The sequence below is a fragment of the Taudactylus pleione genome, unplaced genomic scaffold, assembly GCF_031769625.1.
Source record: "Taudactylus pleione unplaced genomic scaffold, aTauple2 ptg000093l, whole genome shotgun sequence".
Lineage (NCBI taxonomy): Eukaryota > Metazoa > Chordata > Amphibia > Anura > Myobatrachidae > Taudactylus > Taudactylus pleione.
Genome location: NW_028284495.1, coordinates 11321872 through 11345439, shown reverse-complemented (window position 1 = coordinate 11345439; position 23568 = coordinate 11321872). Strand labels below are relative to the sequence as shown.

Below are 23568 nucleotides of genomic sequence, written 5' to 3'. Positions count from 1 at the left end.
TAAAATATTTTACTGCTAAGAAGGGTAGATTACAGTTTTTGTGGAGTTATGAATCTATACAAATATAAATATGAATACACTTTGAAATGCATAAAAATGTTTTGAACATTTAATTCTCACCTGTACGACTCTGTTCCATACATGTTGCATTACATACACAGACAGGGGGTTTGTGTCCACTGCACTATACTGAAAAATAGAGGAAGATCATTTTAATAACAATATGGTAGAAATATGTAGAACATACAGATTTTAACAGTGAACTCAGCAGCAAACTCAATGATTTTGCAAGAATTATCAGCTGCAAACATGGTCCTCATGGCTCGCTGCCACATCCCGCTGCATGGGGTCATCAGACGCATCATCAGGTTGAGCGTTATGTAGGGCTGAACCGACGATGCGGTTGACAACCCCACTGGAGCATGCACCGCCCGACATAGTGGGTAAACTCTTGACGATTTGTCGTTCCAATACATTGGAATCGGCCAAATTGTTAAAATATCGCTAAGTGTGTACCCAGCTTTAGGGTAGAATTATTAAAGTGTCTAAAAAGAAGTAGAGGTATGGCCTGTAGCAGCCAATCAGATTATAGCTATGATTAATCTAATACATGCTAGAAAATGATGGCTAAAATCTGATTGGTTGCTTTGGAGAACACCTCCACTTGTCCTTTTCAGAATCTTTAGTAAATCTACTGCTAGGTGCAAAGAAGGACCACAATGCTGAAAACCTGTGAGGTGGACCTGGTAGCAGTGGACAGAATCCACACTTAAAAATATAGAAAGCAGGAAAGGTCAAGGCAGCAGGTAAGTACACCAGAGTCGGCCCTAGGCAGAGGCAAACTTGGCAAATGCCTAGGCGATTTGGAATGCCTAGGAGCATGCCTAGAGCCAGTGAATGTTTGCGGCACGCCACAGGGACCTGCTGGATGCAGGCGGCTGGGAGACTCCTCTGGCAGGCACGGCTACCTTACTGGCGGCTACCGCGACGGAGCTCTCAGCTCTGATCAGGCAGCTCAAACAGGCAGGGGATCAGAGATAGTCAGTGGAGCAGTGGGTAACAACAAAAATTACCGCTGGAGGAGGTCATGGGCCTTTGCGGGGTCCAGCAGACAGAGCGCTTGCACTGACTCCTCTCCCTGCAGCCTGCCAGTGCCAGCCACTCTACAAAGCACAGCTCTGGGTTGACCCACGGGACCGGACGCAGTGTAGAGCCAGCCAGCCAGGTGATGGGTGCTGACAAGTAGGATAATAGAACCCAGGCGCTTGTGAGTTTGAGAACCTTTACAATCTGTAAGCGACTGATTGAGGTAGCCTCGTAACGAAATTGAGATAAAAAACAAAGGACAGTCGCAAAGATTGAAGGTTGCACTAAATATACTCAAGCCAACAGATTAAATTAATAACATTTATTAATAATAGAAATTAAAATATTACAAAAGACCACAAATGTGATCTACGCAATTAAACCATAGAATAATAAGGTTAATTAACCCATACAAATATACATGTGCCTGCATATAAACATTTAAAAGGTCCTCATCAAAGAGTAGGGCTCAAAAGTATAAATTCTCTCCAAAGGGAAAAATGAATATACAATTTGTGTTGGAATAAATTGAGCAAAGTGGACGAATGATTCTTGTGGAAATAAAATGACCTTTGGACTCTAGTCCTTTGTAGCAGTGAATAAAGTAGAGATGAGGTGACTATACCCGTATGATGTTGCGCTCCACCCGGCCAGCGGGGAGTGACTCAGTAAAACTGTAATCATTGAAACAGAATAAGCTGCCGTCAGGGTATTTGCCTCTTTAAAACATGTTTCCGATAAGTAAGATCCACAAACTCCAAGGGACAGATCCCAATGTTACAGTTTTACTGAGTCGCTCCCCGCTGGCCGGGTGGAGTGCAACATCATACGGGTATAGTCACCTCATCTCTACTTTATTCACTGCTACAAAGGGCTAGAGTCCAAAGGTCATTTTGTTTCCACAAGAATCATTCGTCCACTTTGCTCAATTTATTCCAACACAAATTGTATATTCATTTTTCCCTTTGGAGAGAATTTATACTTTTGAGCCCTACTCTTTGATGAGGACCTTTCAAATGTTTATATGCAGGCACATGTATATTTGTATGGGTTAATTAACCTTATTATTCTATGGTTTAATTGTCTAGATCACATTTGTGGTCCTTTGTAATATTTTAACTTCTATTATTAATAAATGTTATTAATTTAATCTGTTGGCTTGAGTATATTTAGTGTAACTTTCAATCTTTGCGACTGTCCTTTGTTTTTTAGGTGATGGGTGCTGTGCTGTGAAAGGGGTGCTGATGAAGGGTGCTGTGCTTGGTGATGTGTGCTGTGCTGGGGGAGAATGCTCGATGAGGGGTCCTGTGCTGTGTGAGTTGTGAAGGGTGCTGTCCTGGAAGACGGATGCTGTGTGAGGCATGATAAGTACTGTGCTGGGACAGGGGTGCTGGATGAAGGGTGCTGTGTTGGAAGAGGGTTTCTCAATAAGGGGTGCAGGGTGATATGTGCAGTGCTAGGAGAAGAGTGGCGGATGAGAGGTGATGTGCTGTGTGATGGATGCTGTGCAGTGAGGGGAGAGAGGTGCTTGATGGGAGTGCTGTGAAGTGAGGGGAGAGCGGTGTTGTGCTGAGTGATGGGTGCTGTGCTGGGAAAGGGGTGCTGTGCAGTGAAGGAAGTGGGGTGCTGTGCTGAGAGAGGGGTGCTGGGTGAGGGGGACTTTGCAGTGAGGAGAAGGGTGCTGTGAGAGGAGAGCCTGGCATACTGTGAGGAGAGAACAGTAGTATTAATCTACAATAAATTAATTTATATTCAAATTGGTTAGGTTTGAAAGGAAATACCGTATATACTCGAGTATAAGTCGACCCGAATATAAGCCGAGGTACCTAATTTTACCACAAAAAACTGGGAAAACTTATTGACTCGAGTATAAGTCTAGGGTGGGAAATGCAGCAGCTACTGGTAGTAATCCCCCCTCTGGTACTGTCCCCAGTAGTAATCCCCCCCTAGTAGTGCCCCCAGTAGTAATCCCCCCCTGGTAGTGCCCCCAGTAGTAATATCCCCCCCTGGTAGTGCCCCCAGTAGTAATACCCCCCCTGGTAGTGCCCCCAGTAGCAATATCCCCCCCTGGTAGTGCCCCCAGTATTAATCCCCCCCCTGGTAGTGCCCCCAGTAGCAATATCCCCCCCTGGTAGTGCCCCCAGTATTAATCCCCCCCCTGGTAGTGCCCCCAGTAGCAACATCCCCCCTGGTAGTGCCCCCAATATTAATCCCCCCCCTGGTAGTGCCCCCAGTAGCAATATCCCCCCCTGGTAGTGCCCCCAGTATTAACCCCCCCTGGTAGTGCCCCCAGTAGCAACATCCCCACCCTGGTAGTTCCCCCATTATTAATCCCCCCCCTCTGGTAGTGCCCCCAGTAGCGATATCCCCCCCTGGTAGTACCCCCCGGTAGTAGCCCCCCCAGTAGAAAGAAATGTAAAAAAAAAAAGCACCTGTAACCCCGCTCCTGGTCCCGACGCTGCTACAGGCTCCTCCACCGCTTTGCATAATGGGAGAGACGTCGTCATGACGACGTCTCTCCCATTACCCACTGCGGGAGCCGGAAGATGGCTCCCGCAGTGGGAGCAACAGTAGCCGCTGAGAGTCTGACAGACTCTCAGCGGCTGCTGATTACACTAAACACATAGCTGCCGGCTCCGGCGGCTGTGTGTTTAGCAGTGTGTAGTGCTGACCGAACTCCGTCCGGTCAGCGCTACACACGCGGTGCAGCTGTGTCACAGTGACACAGTCTGCACCGCGGCCCGCATGGTACGCTACTCAGCAGCGTACCATGCGGGCATGACTCGAGTATAAGCCGAGGGGGTGCTTTTTCAGCACAAAAAATGTGCTGAAAAACTCGGTTTATACTCGAGTATATACGGTACTAAGGAATTAATTGGAGTGCAAATTTTCAGATTGAATGCAACATTAAGCTTGGTGGTGGGATTATCTGCTTGGGAGCACCAGCCACAATCTTGCCTAGCGCACCAAATGATTAGGGCCAGCTCTGTTTGGCCCCACATATGACTCCTCTGTACGATAGTTTTGCGACTAGATATGGTCCTGCCAGGGTCACAGAGAGGGGGGGGAGCGGGTACTAATTTGCTAGAGGTGCCTGGCGAGGGCCCGGGTCCAGCATCGCCCCCCCCTCGCTCTTGTTTTACAGCAGCCCAGCACACGTTGCTGTGTGCTGGGTTGCAGTGGGAGACAACTCGCGGCTGCTGAACAGCTTCCGCAGCAGTCTCCTATGCCTGTAGGGGTGAGCAATCACACTGATCGCGCCCCCCCCAGGCTTTGCGCTGAGTTGAGGGGCTCAAAGCGCCCCTTCCCCGACATGCAACGCCGCTACACAGTGCTGCAAAAAATATATTTATAAAAATTATTGTTAAAGCCTAAGGGGGCATGGCCATGTCTCCCATGATTAGACCACGCCCCTTCCCCGGGCTCGCTGCGGCTTTTGATGCCCTTGGGTCTTGCAGCTCTGCATATTAGTTATGTCACTGTTTGGTACATTAGTCTTGGCACCAAGTATCATTCTGTATATTTAACTATGCACAATAAAGTTTTTGCACCTGGGGAAAAGTGTTCACAAGGTTTGGTGTGTGTGTGTGTCCCAATATCATGTATGCCATCTGCAAAACTCTGCAGGCCTCAGCTCATTGTGGTAGCCATCATACTGACTACTAGAAATAAAATTTTACCGGTAGGCATGGAGAGTTTCCCATGACGACTGCCACACTCCAAGCTAATTGGGTCAAACCGCAATCACCATTTAAAAACAATGGGTACTGTTGTCTGCAGCATTAGTTTGTCTACAGAAGGAGATATCTCTGATATCTTCTGCATACAGGCTTTGTTAAATAGACTAGCTACATAAATCTGATTTTCAGGGGAAATTAGGTTAATAAATAGGCCACTGTATGAGATTCCTTCAGAGGTGTAGCTTAACAGCACAGTCATCAGTGGTGAAACTGGTTTGAATAATTCAGCAGGTTTTAAAATCTTCAGTCATAGTTCTGAATTCTGCAGCTGTATCATTAGTCTACTTGTGCCATTATCTCTTAAGTTGACATAGTAATTTAGATCCATTATCTCCATAGCACAGAATTAATGCTGGGTACACACTGACAGATACATTGGGCGATCAATTGATCCGCCAATATATCTGCTGCACGTCGGCCAGTGTGTACCCGCGATATGTCGGTAAACATTGTCGTTCACCGACATATCGCATTGGCTGTGCTGCACAGCCGATGGACAGGTATGTCTGCAGTCACATCTGTCCATCGGCAGGTGCCGACCGGCCGTACGCACACAGCGGCAGCCGCGAAGAGGGGGGCGGGACATGCCCCCGACCCACCCACCGGTCGCCGGGACCCGAGGGCACAAGCAGATGATGGCTGTTCAGTGTGTATGAACGACCATCATCTGCAGATACAGTATATCTGCAGATCACTCAATCTGCAGATATATCTGTCAGGTGTGTACCCACCTTAAGATACAAATTTAAGGGGTATATTTACTAAACAATGGATTTTCAAAACCCACAATTTTTGTTGATTTTGACCGTCATATTTAAAAAGACAATCACAGTAAATACGAAATCAGGCTTGTTTGCAATATTATTACCCTTTTAAATCTGGCAGGCAAAATCTGCAAAAGTATAGGATTTTAAAAATCTACTGCTTAGTAACTATACCCGTAAATTACCATTAAAGCAAAGAATGCATACTTGATCATTAGCATCTAATGTACAGAAGTATACAAAAAAAGTTTAACTCTATTACCTACAGTAAATAAACATTAATAGTGAAAATAAAATTAGTATATATATATATATATATATATATATATATATATCTACCATACTATCCCTTTAAACCAGGATGCTCATGAATTACACAGGTCCTGTGGCTAGGTTTGCAATAGCTTCCCTTTAATTTGGGACACATAAATTACACAGATTCACATGTCCCCAATTAAAGGGATGATATTGCAAGCCAATGTATATATATATATCTATATATACTGTATATATATATATATATATATATATGTATATAAAATTTAAAAAAATACTTAAATTTCGCGATTAGAAGATAAGCAGCACTACAGGAGGAACCTCTGTTAGAAGGAACCAATACAACATAAACTCATAAAAAATTCCTAAGCGCGCTATGTGCAATCAAATTAAAACAGTTTGAGTTAGCAGGTTGCTTGAATGTCCTTCCTCTAAATGTTTATATTGGGTATTCTTCTTTTAAACTGTATGACATTAGACCATGAGGGGCCCTCTAAACAGGTGTGAGCTCAATAGGGAGGGAATCTTCACACAACTGGTCAATGGAACTGTAACTGGTAAACCCTATGCGTTTCGTCTTTTGACTTCATCAGGGTAGGTATGAAATAGATTTACAACATTTAGTGAGTCAGCAGTAACATTTAGTGAGTCAGCAGTAACTGTCCGAAGCTCCTCAAAATCAATCAAAAGCCGCTAAGGACCTGGGTATTCCCTTACTGTGACAGCAAACAGATGTGAACCAGTCTCAAGCTTCCAGGATAATTTGCTAACTCAAACTGTTTTAATTTGATTGCACATAGCGCACTTAGGAATTTTTTATGTGTTTATGTATGTGTATATATATATATATATATATATATATATAGGCTTACCATGCTATCTCTTTAAACCTGGATACTCACAAATTACACAGGTTTAAAACCAGAACCTGTGTAATTCATTTGTCCTGGTTTCAAGGGATAGCATGGTAAGCTTTTATATATATATACACATCTATATATATATATATATATATATATACACACTGTATATATATATCTCAAGAGCTACCCCTTGATTAAGTCCCAGCTGGACGAAACGCGTTGGGGGCTCTTGATTCTTGCTGCATGAACTATAGAAATCTACTCTTTTATCTCAGATAAACTGACCTTTTATTCATTCATTATTTGGTTTTATACTGTGATTCCATTGTCCCTTTTTTTATGTGCAAGTTTAATTACCCATCCCTGTGTTGGAGGTGGTATTTTAATATATATCTTGTCGATTTGTGAAAATAAAATTTCTATATGTTTTTAGAACTTTTAGTACATATATTTGTTTTTATGAGATTTTTTTTGTGATTACATTGAATTCTGCACAGTATGATATTTATGGCACATCAGCACTTTTCTCTAAGAGACATACATATCTAATCTCATTATATCTTTGCACACCTATATACACTAGCACTTTACCTCTATAGATAATTATCTTTTATTTTTTTTATTGGTATGGTCACGTGTTCACTAAGTCACTTTAAAAGTTGGCAAACTTGCACATTTAATTGATTGCTAATATTAAGTCGCTAGATAGGTCAATTTCACTATTTTCATATATATTCTCATATCGCAAGCCTATATATTTGCGATATCATCCCTTTCATTCGAGTATTCGTGAATTACACAGACTCGATGGCTGATTAAAGCCAGGTGAAATAATGGAGACTTGAAGTCACAAAGCTACAGAATCTGTATTATTGATATGTGTCCCGAATTAAAAGGATGATATGGCGACCCTATATATCATAAATCCACAGTTAATACTAACAAATGCATGATACTCTAATTAACATTAAATTGTAGTAATTAAGCTAAATCCACATATTATCTAATCAATTATGAGAGACATAATTGCTATAAAATGGGTGTGGATTAACAGATAGACAGTAAAATGGTCAACAGTGTCTAGATAGACAGCAGATGTTAGTCAATAGGTCGACTGGGACAAAAGGTCGACAGGGACAAAAGGTTAACACACTAAAGGTCGGCATTGTCAACCTTCTTACTGTCTATCTATAGTCCAAAACCCCTATAAAATATAGTAATAGGCTTAGCCAGAAATGTTGCACTGCATCCGGTAAGTTATTTACTATGAGAAAATATTAAGCACCAGAACATATATAGAATATAAGTCCAGAATATATCCTAACTATGTCATCTATATCCTAACTATGGCCCTCATTCAGAGCCGTACGCTCTGAGCATAGTGCACGCTCTGAATGAGGGCCGCCCTCCATAATTATGGAGCGTCCTCCTGGACGCTCGTATAGCTGTGGGTCACCACCCACAGCCTATACGAGCGTGCAGTTTGATGGCCGCGATGGTCTTGACCATCGCGACCATCACCACTGCGAGCCGGAGCCTGCGGTTGAGTTTTTCAACCGCAAGGCCCGGAGTGATTTTGGCTCTATCAGAGCCAAAATCACTCCCACTGACATCACTAGTGATGTCAGTGGGCCGGCTTCTGACGGTAGGCGTTCCCTTGGGAACGCCCCCGTCTGGGAGGCACGCCCCCGGCAACATCAACATCGACAGCACGCCCCCTTTGATCAGACACAACGAGCGAAGGAAAGTCCTTCGCTCGTCGCGTCTGGCGCATGCGCACGACGGAGCTCCCGCCGTCGTGCGCATGCGCAGTGCACAACATCGACCCACTTGCGAGCGGACAGCCGCTTGCGAGTGGGTCTGAATCAGGCCCTATGTCCTATCCTAACTAGTCATCTTCTTCCAAATAGAGAACATTGCTTTCAGCCCATATTTCAATACATATCTCAAAGAACATTAACTGGGTCTAGCATTTCCACAACAGGGGATAATCGCATAATCCAGCAAATATGAATCCAAATGATTACGTCTAAATGTAATTGATCGCTATACCTTATTTAAATAAACTGCATATTAAGTGTTGACCTGATGTATGTAGAAAACTTCAAGAGTACATTTTTTTTCTGCCTATGACAACCTTGTTACGAAATTCTAATATGCTCAATCCCCACATATTCGACATCTTTAAGGCCTTCTTCATGGCAGGACACAATAAGGCTGCGCGATGTTGAGTCGTGTTGTGCATATGCGCACACTGCCGTATATTATGGTAGCCCAGCATCGCCGATTTTCCTGTGCATCTCTATGGCAGGCAACATAAATTTGTCAATGTTGATGGTGGCAATGTTCTTTGCAGAACTCACATTGTGCCCATCGGCAGAATTGAATCGCCCTGAATGTGTCTTGGGATACTGTGCTTTGTATCCTTATTAATTATGTTATGTCTATTGTCCATAAATCAATTACTGTAGCGTGCTAATACAATGGAGGTTATCCAGCGGGAAATCCTCACTCATTTTACCTTGCATAGTAATGCGAGCAAAAACAAATGACCCTGCATTGAATCTCCCCCTAAGAGATAAGACATAGTTTAGGCTACAATCCGTTTTGGGCCTTTGCAAATCTCTAAAATGTGCATTTTTAACATAATAAAAGTTTACTATTCACTTAATGGCCTGTGAAAGAAGAAATATATTTTGTGCCAAATGAGTGGATGTTGGATAATGCTTATTATAATATTACGCTATATGTCACTGAGAGAAATGAGGGCCTCTAGTGTTTATTTCATGCAGTGATTAAAGGATAAAGCAGATTAGTCAAATCACTTACATATATTGTAATTGTTTATTCTCTATAAAGTGCTTTGCTATAAATTTAACTTAATTTATACAAACGTCACATAAAGATAATATATCATGTATTATAGAGCAGATATAAGTGTAACTCATTTGTAAGAAGCTATAATAACTCACAGCACATTGTTGTGATGAGATGTATCAGATGTTGTATTGTCACTGTTCTGCCAACATTCTGTCTCTTTCATTAGATGGTTTCCAATCAAATGACTTTTCCAGAATCATGATCACTATTTCTTTCAATGTAATGTTTAATTCATCTATTAAATGACTCAGTTAATAATTCACTGATGGCTAAACAGATATTTCATTGTTTATATAAATTATATTATGATTAACTAGATGAGCTTTAGGGCTTTGAAAAATATGTTTTCATTTGTCAGATGATAAGTTAATATGGAATATTAATACTGTAAAAAGATATACTGTGATGAATATCCAGTAGGGGGAACTGTATTCTCTAAATAATACTACTTTTACACCTAAATCCTGGGTCTGACCCGAGATTTGGAACACAGTTCCAGTACGGGTCAGACCCAGGACAGACCTTTTCGACTGCGGTGACGATCAGGATTATTCCCGAATCGGCGCCATTCACATTGCACACAGATGCAGTAGAACACTTCTCACGGCGCTTAGAGATGACATCATCTCCATGCGCCGAGAAACCCAAAAGTCCCCATGCTGTAAACGGGATCCGGGTCAAATGACCTGGGGTAACCGTATACACTACAGGGTTTCACAGGTTGTTCCTGTGTAAAACCCTACAAGTTACCTGGGTTGGATTGCCGGCTCATTCGACCCGGGAATCCAACCCTGGCCCCTTTTACACCAAGGAGCTACCCGGGTTAACCTTGCAATAACCCGGGTTTTAGCTCTGGTATAAAAGGGGTATAAAAAAACATTCAATAATTTTCAGAGTATTCTTTCCCTGGCCTATAAATATTAGCTGCACTAATTGGTGTGTCTTCTACCACACCATGGCTTAGAAGAATAATAAAGCTTAGCTAGCCCTTTCTAAAATTATAAATATTGATGTATTTATTCAGTACCCTATCCAAGTTTCTTCCTCTCTTTGTACTTCATAAGTTTTATAGAGTGTTTGTTTACTTTAAACACTTTCTTTTATTGAAGCTTTAACATGTGAGTTTTATAGAGTGTTTACTAAATATTGGAGGTCTAAACAACCTAGGTTATCTAAACATGTCAGGTCCCTGCCCAAATTAAAGGGGGGTTTGGTGTTCCCTGATTTGGAGAAGTACCAAGGGGCAAGCCAATTGGGGCATTAGCTTGTGTGGTGGGTCCAGCTAGAGCAGAGCAGAGCAGAATTCATCTTTTTCTACTCACTGATTTATTATGGCTACCGCAGTCCTGTAAATCTGAAATGCCCTCTCCATCTATGGCTATACTGACCTCTGTGACTGCGTGGCATCAGCCAATTTCATGATTGGACGAGTTTCATTTTCCAATTCTTAACCTTACCCTGGAAGCCATAGCAGCATTGATTCCTGACTTGCAACTTGCAAACTGGTCATCTTTGGGTTCACAGTCTTTGGGCGATATTATGCTACTGTCATTTGCCCATATCCAAGAACGGTTTTCTGTTCCCCCTAGAGATTTTTATTAGTATCTACAACTATGCCACTGGTTACAGAGTCTGCATTTGGGCCCACAAACTCTGACTGCTGTTCTAAAATAAATATTGGGCACTTTCTTTAGGTGGAGCCAAGAAGTGTATTACTTAGTGATATAGTTTGTCGACAGGGATGTGCGGGGAGGTCAATGGATGGGGAGGCACTGGCTACTATCAGAGCCAGATTTACATACACATATCTCCCACTAGCACAGAATATCCCCTCTAGCACAAAAGGAATCCCTCACACACACACACAGATCTCCCCCTAGCAGCAGACCTTCCTCACCTTTTTCTCTTTTGTGTTTTTATTCTGTCTGCATATTCCAATTTTTTTCTCCCCTCAGTGCTCTGCTAAGCTCCAATGCATGAGTACTTCCTGGACTGGTCACTTGATAATCAGTGGTGTCCATCAGAGCTCAAGGCATGCCCTCTCACAGTGAGGCTTGCCTCCATTGGCGCTTTCTCTCTGTGTTTTATTGGCTGCTTCATAGTCCAGCCTCCTGCTCCAAGCAGTGTCTGAGCGATCAGAGGAGAAGCTGAGCTTTTTACTGCCTCATCTCTCCCTGGGAATTCTGCAATTTTGGTGAGTTTTGCTTATAAAATCGACCAGAATAATACAAAGAAGATATTTATAAGTTATAAATATCTTCTTTGTATTATAACCATTTTTATAGTCATAACTCTGCAGTCTGACTGGGAGTATGACCTGCCTACCCTGACTGCACATCCCTGTTTGTTGATAATTCCTTCTAAACCTGGTACTATTTTTAACCCTTTCAAAATGGGAAATTAATTTGTCTAGATCCCTTACAGAGGAAGAGTAGAGCTCCATATTCCGCACATGTTTTACCTTCTCAAAATGCATCTCCCATACTGAAATGGTGTACAAACTTATCCATTGTTTGTATCTGACCCTTGATAGGTTACATAAATATGTCCCTCTGTTTCCAGTCAATGCTGGCGTAATTGTGGACTGGTTGGGGATCTAATTCATGTTTTTTGGGCATATCCAAAGATCAGCCCTTTATAGCATTAGGTTTTCAGGTTAATTTTAAAGGCGACAGGGATCTCTCTTCATTGTGGTGATGAAGCCTTAGGTGATAAGTATGTGATGGGCCACATTTTGATTGCCACTAAAGCTCTCATAGCTCACCATTGGCGTTCGGATGTCATACCGCACCTTGAAGCAATAGAAAAGAAGGTTCAAGTTCATTGTGATTTTGAGACTGCGGGAGTTCTATACTCTACCTTGGCCAATAACCCATTGATGAAGTGGTATGAGTGGAATGAATATAGGGCTACCTCCAAAACAACTGCTAATGTCACTTTCACTCCCCTGGCCTCTCTTCCTACAAAGGGGACTGGATTTTGGTTTGGTTCTGTTTCTCATTTGAATTAAGCCCAACACTGTAATATTGGCTTTTTTCTTATTTGAGTTGCTGTACGTCCTGCTTTATGGACATATGTTTTTTTATTATTATTTATTTATTGTATGCTACAGTTAACTGACTTTTTTTTTCTTTGTATTCAAGTTTTATGTCATGACCATTCGACTCCCTCCCCCTCCCATCCTTTCCTGTTGTTTATATTTTCTTTTTTTTCTGTTATTTCCCTTTTATTTTATACCTTACAGGAATTTTTTTTATGTATTATGAATGTTGTTGTACTGATTTATATCTTTCCAATCAAAATCTAATTTCGAAAAATAAAAATAACGAATTTCACTTAGGCCTGACCATAATTATTTTAGTAGATGAATATACATTTTGGTGTCCTACTGAGGAATTTCACTATAGTATATTTTTGGAAATATATTATGTTCCAATATATAAAAAAAACTGTGACGTGAAATTGTAATACTTTTCTGATTCTACCTAAAACTTTATTTTTGTGTGGACTTTACTGTGCTATGATTAAATAAAAAGTTAGGACATTACCCAGGATCTGGCAAGTCTTCCGGAAGGCTACAACTTTACTGCTAAGGTGGGTTAGCAGTGTTGAGAAAGCCCCTCATTCCTAAAATGATCATAAATGAGGTATTCACAGGTGTGGACACACTGCTGCCATTTCACATCGCATGTGTCACGCCTAACACTGTCTGCCCCCAATTGTAGTGCAGCACTCATCACCTCTACTACCGGCTCACAGTGCACTCTTATACTACCGGCTCACAGTGCACTCTTAGCACTCCTCTCCACCTCACCTCTCAGTGCTCTCTCACAGGGCTGGCCCCTTCCTGGCAGAAGAGAAAGAGCTTCCATCTGGGTGAAGGCTGTGTAGAGCGAAAACCAACTCCATATCTAAAGCTGACCTAAACCTATGGGGCGCTGGCCCTTAACTCACTTCAATGTCAAATGTATGTAAAATAATTAACATGAATCCTGACACTGGATGGCTAAGACACAAATCTAGCAAATGTGGAATATTTTCTCTCTCCTTTTCTGGACTATTGTGAGCAAAACAAATGAGATGTCAGTAGCTTGTTCCTATTAATAGGGCAGGCTTGCCTACTGTCCCAATTTGGCTGGGAGCCTCCTAAGTATTGGGTGCCGCTCCCTGCCCCCGGAAAAGGTAGGCAAGCCTCCTGGTGGTATGTAGCAACATAGGACCTGATTCAGAGATGGACGCTAATGCCACCGCCCCTGTACGCAGCAGCTGTGCAAAAATATGCAAATGTTGCAGCCGGGGTTTGTATTGAGATGCCCATAAAGATTGCAGCCTTGGAATCGCACAACGCAGCCTTGGATAAACTGCGTAACATCAGCCGGCTAAGGTGACCCATGGGGTCTCGCAGCCGTCCGCAACAGTTTAGAGGAAGAGGCCAGGAAATCTCCATCAGTCAATGGAGATCCTGGCCTCTTCTGTCCCCCCCAACGGCGGCAACACGCCTCCGTTTTCGGGTAACGGAGGCTGTCGCCGCCCCCTCCCTGCCCCCAAATGACTGCAGTCACTGACAGTCTGATGCCAGTTTACGTGCGGCCTCACAGACCCGTTCTGCACATGCGCAGATTCCTGAACATCGGGAATCTGCGTTCAGCAGTGCTGAATCAGGCCCTGAGTCCGTCGCCACCCCCTCTCAGCCCAGAAACGGCAGCAGACTGTCAATCACTGACAGTACGTTTCCATTCTGCAAGCAGGATCGCAGACCTGTACTGCATATGTGCAGTACGGGTCATGCACCTGCGCATAGCACTGGCCATCGGAGAGGTGCGCTAACCATCGGGTTAGCGTACATCTTTGAATCAGCCACATTATTCTAAAGGTACTATTATTTAGTAGTTATTCTAGTTCAGAACAACAGCCCATGAATAAGAAATGCATTATTCAGATGTTATTGCATGTAAATCCAAGCAAGTATGCTGGTGTAGAAGATTATGGTGTCTCTGCAGATGTCAAACACACAATTAACGCTTACTCTAATCAGAGATTTAGGACTCTTCGTACATTAAATAAACAGAATTTATTTTGTCTTTAGCAGAAAGTCTATGGTGGAGATTACATTTATGTGTCCTTTCCTAACGGACTATGGGCCTGATTCAGCAAGGATCGCAACTGCGAATAAGCACGCAATCGGACAATTGTTACACACTGCGCATGCATCGCAGTGCGTATGTGCGAACGCTCTACTGCGATCAGGACTGCGATCACAGTGGCTACGTAGACCTATCACAGAGTGATTGAAAGGAAGTACCATTTGTGGGTGGTGATGGAGGGGTGGTCGAAGAAATGCAGGTATGCCAGTGCCAGGGGCGTGCATAAATTATCCACTGCCGTACGCAGCCTGAGGCCTCATAGCATGCGCTGAAGTTAGCAATTTTTCAGTAAGGTCAGAGCTTGTGCAAGTGTGTGTGAGGCTGCGATGGTACTCGATTGTACCGATGGTTTTGCAGTCTTGCTAAACATTACGGATGTGTGTAAGTTAAAGTGGGCGTTCTTATGTAGTGGCGCGGCATCATTGCAATCGCAATGAATTAGCATCCTATTGCAGTTGAACTGTGGCCTGATTCAGACCCGCTCGCGAGCGGTGAGCGCTCGCAAGTAGGTCGATGTTGGCCCAGTTCACATGCGCACGACGGAGCTGGCTGACGGATGCAGAGGCACGCAATCGGTCGATGGTTTTGCTCTGCGCATGCATATGTATCGCAGTGCATGTGTGTGAACCGGCCAGTGTGATGGAGTATGCATACACAGGGAGTCCGCAGCTCCAGGGACAAGTGATTGACGGGAAGTGCCGTTTGTGGGTGGTGACGGGCGAGTGGTTGGGCAAACGCAGGCGTGCCTGTGCGTATGAACAGTATTTCAGGGGCGTGCATAATTGAGCCCTTGCGGTGGTGGACGCAGCCTGAGGTCTAGTTGCACACAGGAAGTCTCGCTATGTCTGCGGGAGGGGAGGGTCAACCACTATTGTGCATATGGGTCCGATGGTTCTCGATGTTATCGATGTTGCCAGGTTAGAGGACGCAAGTAAAGGGAAGTGGGTGGTATTATGTAGAGCTGGGCGTCTACTTATTCTGCTGCGATTGCCATGCGTATGCATTCATTAGCTATTCTCACCCCTCGCGTGCGTGCGCCTGCATCTGTGCGTTCCTTGCTGAATCAGGCCCTAAGTCCAATAGCTGAAAATAAATCAAACGGTTTCAAAAGTGTAAAATACAGTATCAACAAAGGCATGTAGGTCAGACACCATCTCTCCCAAAGAAATCTGCAAAGGTTACAATGAAAAAAGGTTTTAACTTTTAGGACAAAATTGTTTTAAAATGCTGTTATTGAGCAATAACAAATATAAAAAAAACCCATAAAAATAAAATAAACAATTGTACATTATATACACATTTTCAATCCTGCAATTCTGCGTTTGAAACACTTATAAAGCAATTAGGCAAAATTAGAATAGGCCCAATATCGTAGATCATCCCATGAACTAAACTATAGGATACTGAGGGCCTGATTCAGAGCCGCTCGTAAGCGGCCGCTTGTTCGCTCCGAGCAATGATCGCACAACTGCGCATGCGTATGGGTCATAATGCGCATGCGCCAACCAGTCATTGCGGTCAGAAATCGAGCGCTCGCAAAATAGCGAGTGCCTGCTAATTTGAGTGACAGGATGAGGCGTTTGTGGGTGGTAACAGGGGAAGGTGCTTGAAAACGGGGAGTGGAGATCCGAACGCAGGCGTGCCAAACGGTCAAAACGGGCGTTTTAAGGGTGTGCATAATTAACAAAGCAGCGTCAACGACCACGTCACTTGGTTGTTTCCTATTCTGAACTGTTCGCATGATTGCGGTAGGAAAATCCAACCACAAGCACTGCGAGCAGTTCAGACGCCTTTCGATGCACTCAATTAATCTAATAAATAGCGGAGATGACGTATGATGCGAGCGACCAGGGGGCGTCTTTACAAAATAGCGAGCGCATGTTTCGTTCGCTCGCTCAGACATAGAGGCGTCAACAGACCGCAAAGAGCGAGCGCTCAATTTAAATAGCCGGCCCCTTTTTCTGAACGAGCGAGCGCAAATAGCGTCCGGCTCTGAATCAGGCCCTGAATCATGTCCATAAATTGGGTACATCCCTGATATATTAGACCCAAACAAGTACGTTTTGATACATGTGGAACATACTGTTTCATTTATATGATCAAAAGATATTAAACTCCCACATTCATCTGCTATGACAGTAAATTTAGGCCCTCATTCAGAGCCGTACGCTCTGAGCAGAGCACACGCTCTGAATGAGGGCCGCCCTCCATAAAAATGGAGCGTCCTCCTGGACGCTCGTATAGCTGTGGGTCACCACCCACAGCCTATACGAGCGTGCAGTTTGGTGGCCGCGATGGTCGTGACCATCGCGACCATCGAAACTGCGAGCCGGAGCCTGCGGTTGAGGTTTTCAACCGCAAGCCCTGGAGTGATTTTGGCTCTATCAGAGCCAAAATCACTCCCACTGACATCACTAGTGATGTCAGTGGGCCGGCTTCTGACGGGAGGCGTTCCCGTGGGAACGCCCCCGTCAGGGAGGCACGCCCCCGGCACGCCCACCAAAGGGGGCGTGCTGTCAATCAACATCGACAGCACGCCCCCTTTGATCAGACACAACGAGCGAAGGAAAGTCCTTCGCTCGTCGCGTCTGGCGCATGCGCACGATGGAGCGCCCGCCGTCGTGCGCATGCGCAGAGCACAACATCGACCCACTTGCGAGCGGACAGCCGCTTGCGAGTGGGTCTGAATCAGGCCCTTAGTCGTCCACTTCTAAATTTAAGATGTATATATATATAAAAGATAAAAATAATTTGTGTGACAATGTGAAAAGAACCAATAATACAAATAAAAAACACCCTATTTGGGTATAAGTATTTTGGAAAAGTCTGTGTTTCGTGCCAAGAAAACTCCACTTATATTGGACAGCCAAAGCTCCTTGTTGTCAAGCACACCAACTCCTTCAATCTGAAAAATAACAAAAAACAAGGGCGCCTCCTAGTGCAATAACCGTAAAACAACACCAAAATTGTGTGAAGAGGGCTAAGAGTGAACCCGTACCATGTGCATAAAATTATGGCCACTTATCTCATGTCTTTTGTGAAGATCCTCATAAGGTCACTGACACCAGTAGTGTTTTTCACAGTTTTAATGGAAATCCGAAAACATAAAAATAGACATACATAGTGTAACACAATTTACAATTTCAGAGCTTCAATCAGTGGTGTAAATTCATGTCAGACGCCCGGAGGCAAGTTATAATTTGGTGCCCCTCCCCCTAAAAAAACAGGACAGACTATAGACGGACGCGGCATCTGATGGTCTGACATGGAGCTCTCCACTAGTATATGATTTTGGTAGCTTCTCAGGTTCCGGGAAGAGGTGCCACATATTAGGCAACTGTGACGGTACATTACGGGTACATATTTACAGCCCTAATTGGGGTGAATATACTGTGGGCAATGGAGGAGGTACCCTTTCAGTGCTTTCGCCCGGCGGCAGGTGCCTCCATTGTCTCTCATAGTTCTGCCCCTGGCTTCAATATTGCAAATGAATGCTCGTACATTACACAGCTTATCTGAGAATCAGCATACAGCAAAGTACACCGGGGTACTTTACTGTATACTGATTCTCAGATAAACTGTGTTTTACTATCCCTAATGTACGGGCATTCATTTGCAATATTGAAGCTCTGAAATTATAAACTGTGTTACACTATGTATGTCCTTTGGGCGGAGCATGACACGCCCCTCAACGGCGCATTCTACTATAAAATATAATCTCCCTGAAACTAGTTTTCAAAAGTTGGCAAGTATGCTGCAATAGCATGCAGCCACAGTCTGCAATGCTTCCTAGCACAGCCATATCCAAAAGTCCCTGGCACTACGGAAACTCATGCCTACTCGCTGGTAGCTATTCGGCGTTAGTGCCCCGAGCACCAGGTGAATGAGAGTTTTAAACTCTTTCTGTCTTCCAGTAATGATTTGCAGCTGGACCTGTGCAATCCTGAAAACCCGGAGTTCCAAACCTCCACTGGTACTGCAGACTGCACAGGTTTTACTATAGTCTCCCTTGGAGGGGGTTGATCCCAACAGAATGTGGGCAATTCAGGTGAGAGGCAACCCCTCTCTCCACACTATTTATTGTGAAAATAATTGAACCATATTCTGACAATATCAAATTATTTAAATTCATAAGTATACACAGGTAACCCCCCCAAAAGGGGGGGGGTTGGTAAACAATAGTACCATAGGAATGCTAACAGTCCGTACACACAGCACGATGTGCAAATATATTGGCTGTGCTGCACAGCCGACGCACACACGATATATCTGGCGTTTAATTGAATGGCCAATACAGTATGTCAGCCAGTGTGTACCCAGCATTACAAACACAGCATACTGTATATTCAGAGCAAACTGTGACACACTGGTTAGCATTACCCCATCACTGGTCACTATGAGGCTGATGCAGTGTTGCTGGTAAAACAGACCTAAAAAAAACCCCACAGATGAATAATATATGCCCACACATGTGTAAAGCAGAACACATCTTGAGATGACAAGTCATCATCATCCCCATCAATACAATTTTGTAATCTGCCCAATTGCAGGTGCAAAAGAAGAAACAGCCACTCATTCGTGTTTCCATTGTTCTGTGGGCCTGATTCAGAGCCGGACGCTCTGACAAGAGTGCTCTATCAGAGCTCTATCAGAGCCAAAAGCACTCCCACTGACATCACTAGTGATGTCAGTGGGGCCGGCCCCAGACGGTAGGCGTTCCCATGGGAACGCCTCCGTCTAGGCAGCAACGCCCCCGGCACGCCCACCAAAGGGGGCGTGCTGTCACTCACCATCGACAGCACGCCCCCTTTGGTGTGAGACCCATACTATTCGGGTCTCGTGCATGCACACGACGGAGCTCCCTCCGTCGTGCGCATGCGCACAAGGGCACCATCGACCCGCTTGCGAGCGCTCAGCGCTCGCGAGCGGGTCTGAATCAGGCCCTGTGTGAGCCTGCATAAACACGCCTTTCCTGTACTCAGCCTATGATAGAACTCCCCTTCACTCCCCTTAACTGACATAACTGCACATCAGTGCATATGTGTACTTACTTTCTCTGTAAGCGTGAAGTGTGATATAATACAATATATGATACGCAAACTTGTGTACAGTATGTCCCACTCTGCATACAGTATGTCCCACTCTGCACTCTATCGGTGTGGAGTTTGTATGTTCTCCATGTGTTTATGCAAGTTTTCTTGCACACTGCAAAAAATTGGCTTCTGACAAAATGTATGTGTACGTATGTGTGTTAGAAAATGAGATTATAACTTGTGAATGACTGCATATTCTCTGTACAGCACTGCATAATCCGAAATGTGAATATGAATATACAGTATTAAAATAATAAAACAAACAACATAAGACCTGATTCACTACCATACGCAAATGCGATTACACACGCAATCGGCCAATTGTTGCATTCTGCCCATGTGTATGCATCACAGTGCGCCAGTGGCATCCCTCCCCGCGGTGACACCCGGTGCGGGGAGGGATGCCTTGAGCGTGGCGGAGGCGCGCACTCCGCCGAAAAGGGGCGTGGCCTCGATGGAGGAGGCGTGGCCTTGGGAACGGGGCGTGGCTTCGCGTCCCGAGACCGCCAGCACTTAGTTATCAATGGGGGGTGCCGGAGGTGCGGGCAGTGCAGGCTCCCTCTCTGTGACAGGAGCTGAGTGCTGCACATGATGTTACAGTGCAGCACCCGCCTCCTGTCACCGAGGGGGAGCCTGCACCTTGGTGTCACCCCTCGGTGGGTGACACCCGGGTGCGGCCCGCACCCCCCGCACCCCCCTTCTGACGCCACTGCAGTGCGCGAACTGGCCGCTGCAATAGGGACTGCGCAGACCCATTGCAGAGTGATTGACAGGAAGCGATGTTTATGGGTGGTGATGGGGGGGGTGCCGGCCGAATGCAGGCGTGCCAGTGCGATCGCACGCCATTGCAGGGGTGTGCATAAATTATCCACTGTGATCACATATGCAGTGTGAGGTCACATAGCGTGTATGGTTGTTAGCAATTCCTGAGTAAGGTCAGAGCTTGTGCAAGTTTGCGTGAAGCTGCGATGGTACCGATGGTTTCGCTATTTTGCTAAGTATTACGGATGTGTGCAATGTAAAGTGGGCGTCCTTATGTTGTGCTGAGTTTGTATTGCGATCGCAATGGATTAGCATGTTATCGCAGCTGAACTGCGTGCGTATGCAATATTGTGATCCATAGTGAGTCAGGCCCATAGCTTCTAGGCCCCGGAAAGCTCATTTACAGATATCCTCACCATATTTACAGGATGCCATTATGGACAATGACATCAGTGTGCTCTCAACACTGAGATTTTTGTGTTGCACTACTGAATATCTTCATGCTATGTGGCATGATTACACACCTAAATATAGACCTGATAGACCCATTTCTTATCTCTCTTAATAACCAGTTGGAATCAATAGAAGTGTGAATCTATTGGGAATGCAGTGGGTGGAAACATTACATTTGTTTAATGACAAGGACACTTGTTCTGTTGTAACATTTATTGCCTTTTATCACAGTGAGTCTTAGTGCACCTCCTGGTACGTTTGTCAGTTAATAATAAACTTCATAACCTTTAATAACCTTGCTTTAGATTAAACACCATTGTTACATATCTCTAGTATGGATAGCAGATGTTACCACCAAACTTAACTCTTTTTGTTATGAGGCCAACCAGAGCCAACCCTAGGCACAGGCATTCTAAGCAAATACCTAGGGCATCTGGAATGCCTTTACGAGCATCACATGGCTCTGCTAGTGACGGCGCCACCGCCCGCCGCTACCGTGATTGGAGCTCAGCTCCAATCGGGCAACGCAGCTGCCAGAATGAGCTTCTACACAAGGAAGATGACCATGGGAGTGCACCCACCATGCATAGAGGCCACAGCCAGCCTGGCCAGGGGTGCTATGTTGCTGGAATGGCTGGGTGCTGCCTGTACTACTGCTGGAATGGATAGGCATTGGTGGCCTGGGGCTGGGCATTGCTATATTTCGTTGTGGCTTGTTCTGGGTAACAGCAGACATGACTGGTCTGTAACCTGTGTATATATATATATATATATATATATATATATATATATACACACACACAAAAAAAAATACTTCAAGGGCGCAATTTAGTATGAAACCCTATAAGGGTCAATTTTGAAGGAAACCTTATCAGTCCGGGCAATTTACGCCAATGTTCAAAGCCAATAGAGCCAGAGTCCTTAATATAACTCCTGTAGTGAACTTGATATTTTTCTTTCCGGATCCTTTGTTCGTTTTGATGTTAATACTGGATTGCTCCAAATAATGCTAAAAAGACCCTCTCACCAAAGAAAACATCCAAGAGGGGCCCAAAGGCCAATCATTAGATATATTTTCTTTCAAAAATTTATTTTTATTAAAAAATATATATAAATGCTAATTAGCACATCATTTTCACAAGATAAAAAAAATTCTTATATCAATTTCATTCCACATTCCATTGTCATAGATTGAGGGCAAGACGGCTGTACCCTGTTGTTCACCATTCAGGGTATACAAGTTGTTCGGCAGGTGCATCCCCGTTAACACACGGATCTTTTAACCAAAATCTAATAACCAACTCGTTTCATCCCTATGGACTTCATCAGGGGTACAAATTCGGAATTATGTTATAATAAATCCTAACTAGGTAAGGCGTAATGTAATCGATTATGACACTAGCACAAACATGTGAACCACCAGCATCCCAGTCGGAAGCTTCAGACTGGGATGCTGGTGGTTCACATGTTTGTGCTATTGTCATAATAGTAGTGTTTTTCACAGTTTTAATGGGAATCCAAAAACATAAAAATAGACATACGTAGTGTAACACAGTTTACAATTTCAGAGCTTCAATATTGCAAATGAATGCATGTACATTAGGGATAGTAAAACACAGCTTATCTGAGAATCAGCATATAGCAAAGTACCCCGGGGTACTTTGCTGTATGCTGATTCTCAGATAATCTGTGGCAGGGGAAAACTGTGGCACTAAAAGCAACATGGGCAGGGTAGAAGGGTATGAATGATGGAATCAGTATGTTTGAATCCCGATGCCAACAGCCTGATGAAGGAGATCCCGACAGCGAAGGTAAGTTTACTATTCCTAACCCTCTCCCCCTCTAACCCTAACCCACCTTTAGGGGTGCCTAACCCTAACCTCCCCCTTAGTGCCTAACCCTAACCTCCCCCCGTTAGTGCCTAAACCTAACCCTCCCTCCCCGCACCCTAAGCCTAACCCTCCCGGGGGGGTGCCTAGACCTAACCCCCCCTTGCCCTAGCCTAACCCTCCCCGGTGGAGGTGCCTAACCCTAAGTCCCTTGGGGGGTCCCTAAACCTAACCCCCCCATCCCCGGCTATGTGGATACTTACCCCCGGCGTTGGACATCCTGTCGGAGTTCCGGCATTAGGATTAACATAGGCGTTGGTATTTCGACGCCTATGTTGGATCCCTTGCCGGGATTACACTTTTGGTTATTGAGACCAGCGGCCATGCGTCCGCCGGTCTCATAACTACATAACTACATACCTGGAGGATGCAGGTAGCTAGTCTCAGTGGTATTGTGGTGTAATAGTGTGACTTGGGCACCAGCAGAGTGATAATTACAGTGCCAGCAATGCCTTCTGCTGGGTGAGGTTACCCCTGGTATGTAGTATTCTGGCTCTCAGTGGTATCGAGTGAAAAAATGGGATATGGACACCAGCATGGTAATAATTACAGCTGCCAGCAATGCCTACTGCCGTGCCCTAAAAGAGTGGCCCTAAATACATCCATAAGCATCCAGCT

At 44.4% G+C, this 23568-nt stretch overlaps 1 protein-coding gene across 1 annotated transcript in view; it reads right to left on the bottom strand.

Annotated features, from left to right (window-relative positions):
• LOC148526832 (ethanolaminephosphotransferase 1-like) overlaps positions 1-23568 on the bottom strand; it is a 90020-nt gene that overhangs the window by 51916 nt on the left and 14536 nt on the right. The window contains exon 2 of the mRNA XM_088469769.1: positions 121-189. Coding sequence (XP_088325895.1) covers positions 121-189 — 69 coding nt within the window. The remainder of the gene's footprint in view (positions 1-120; positions 190-23568) is intronic.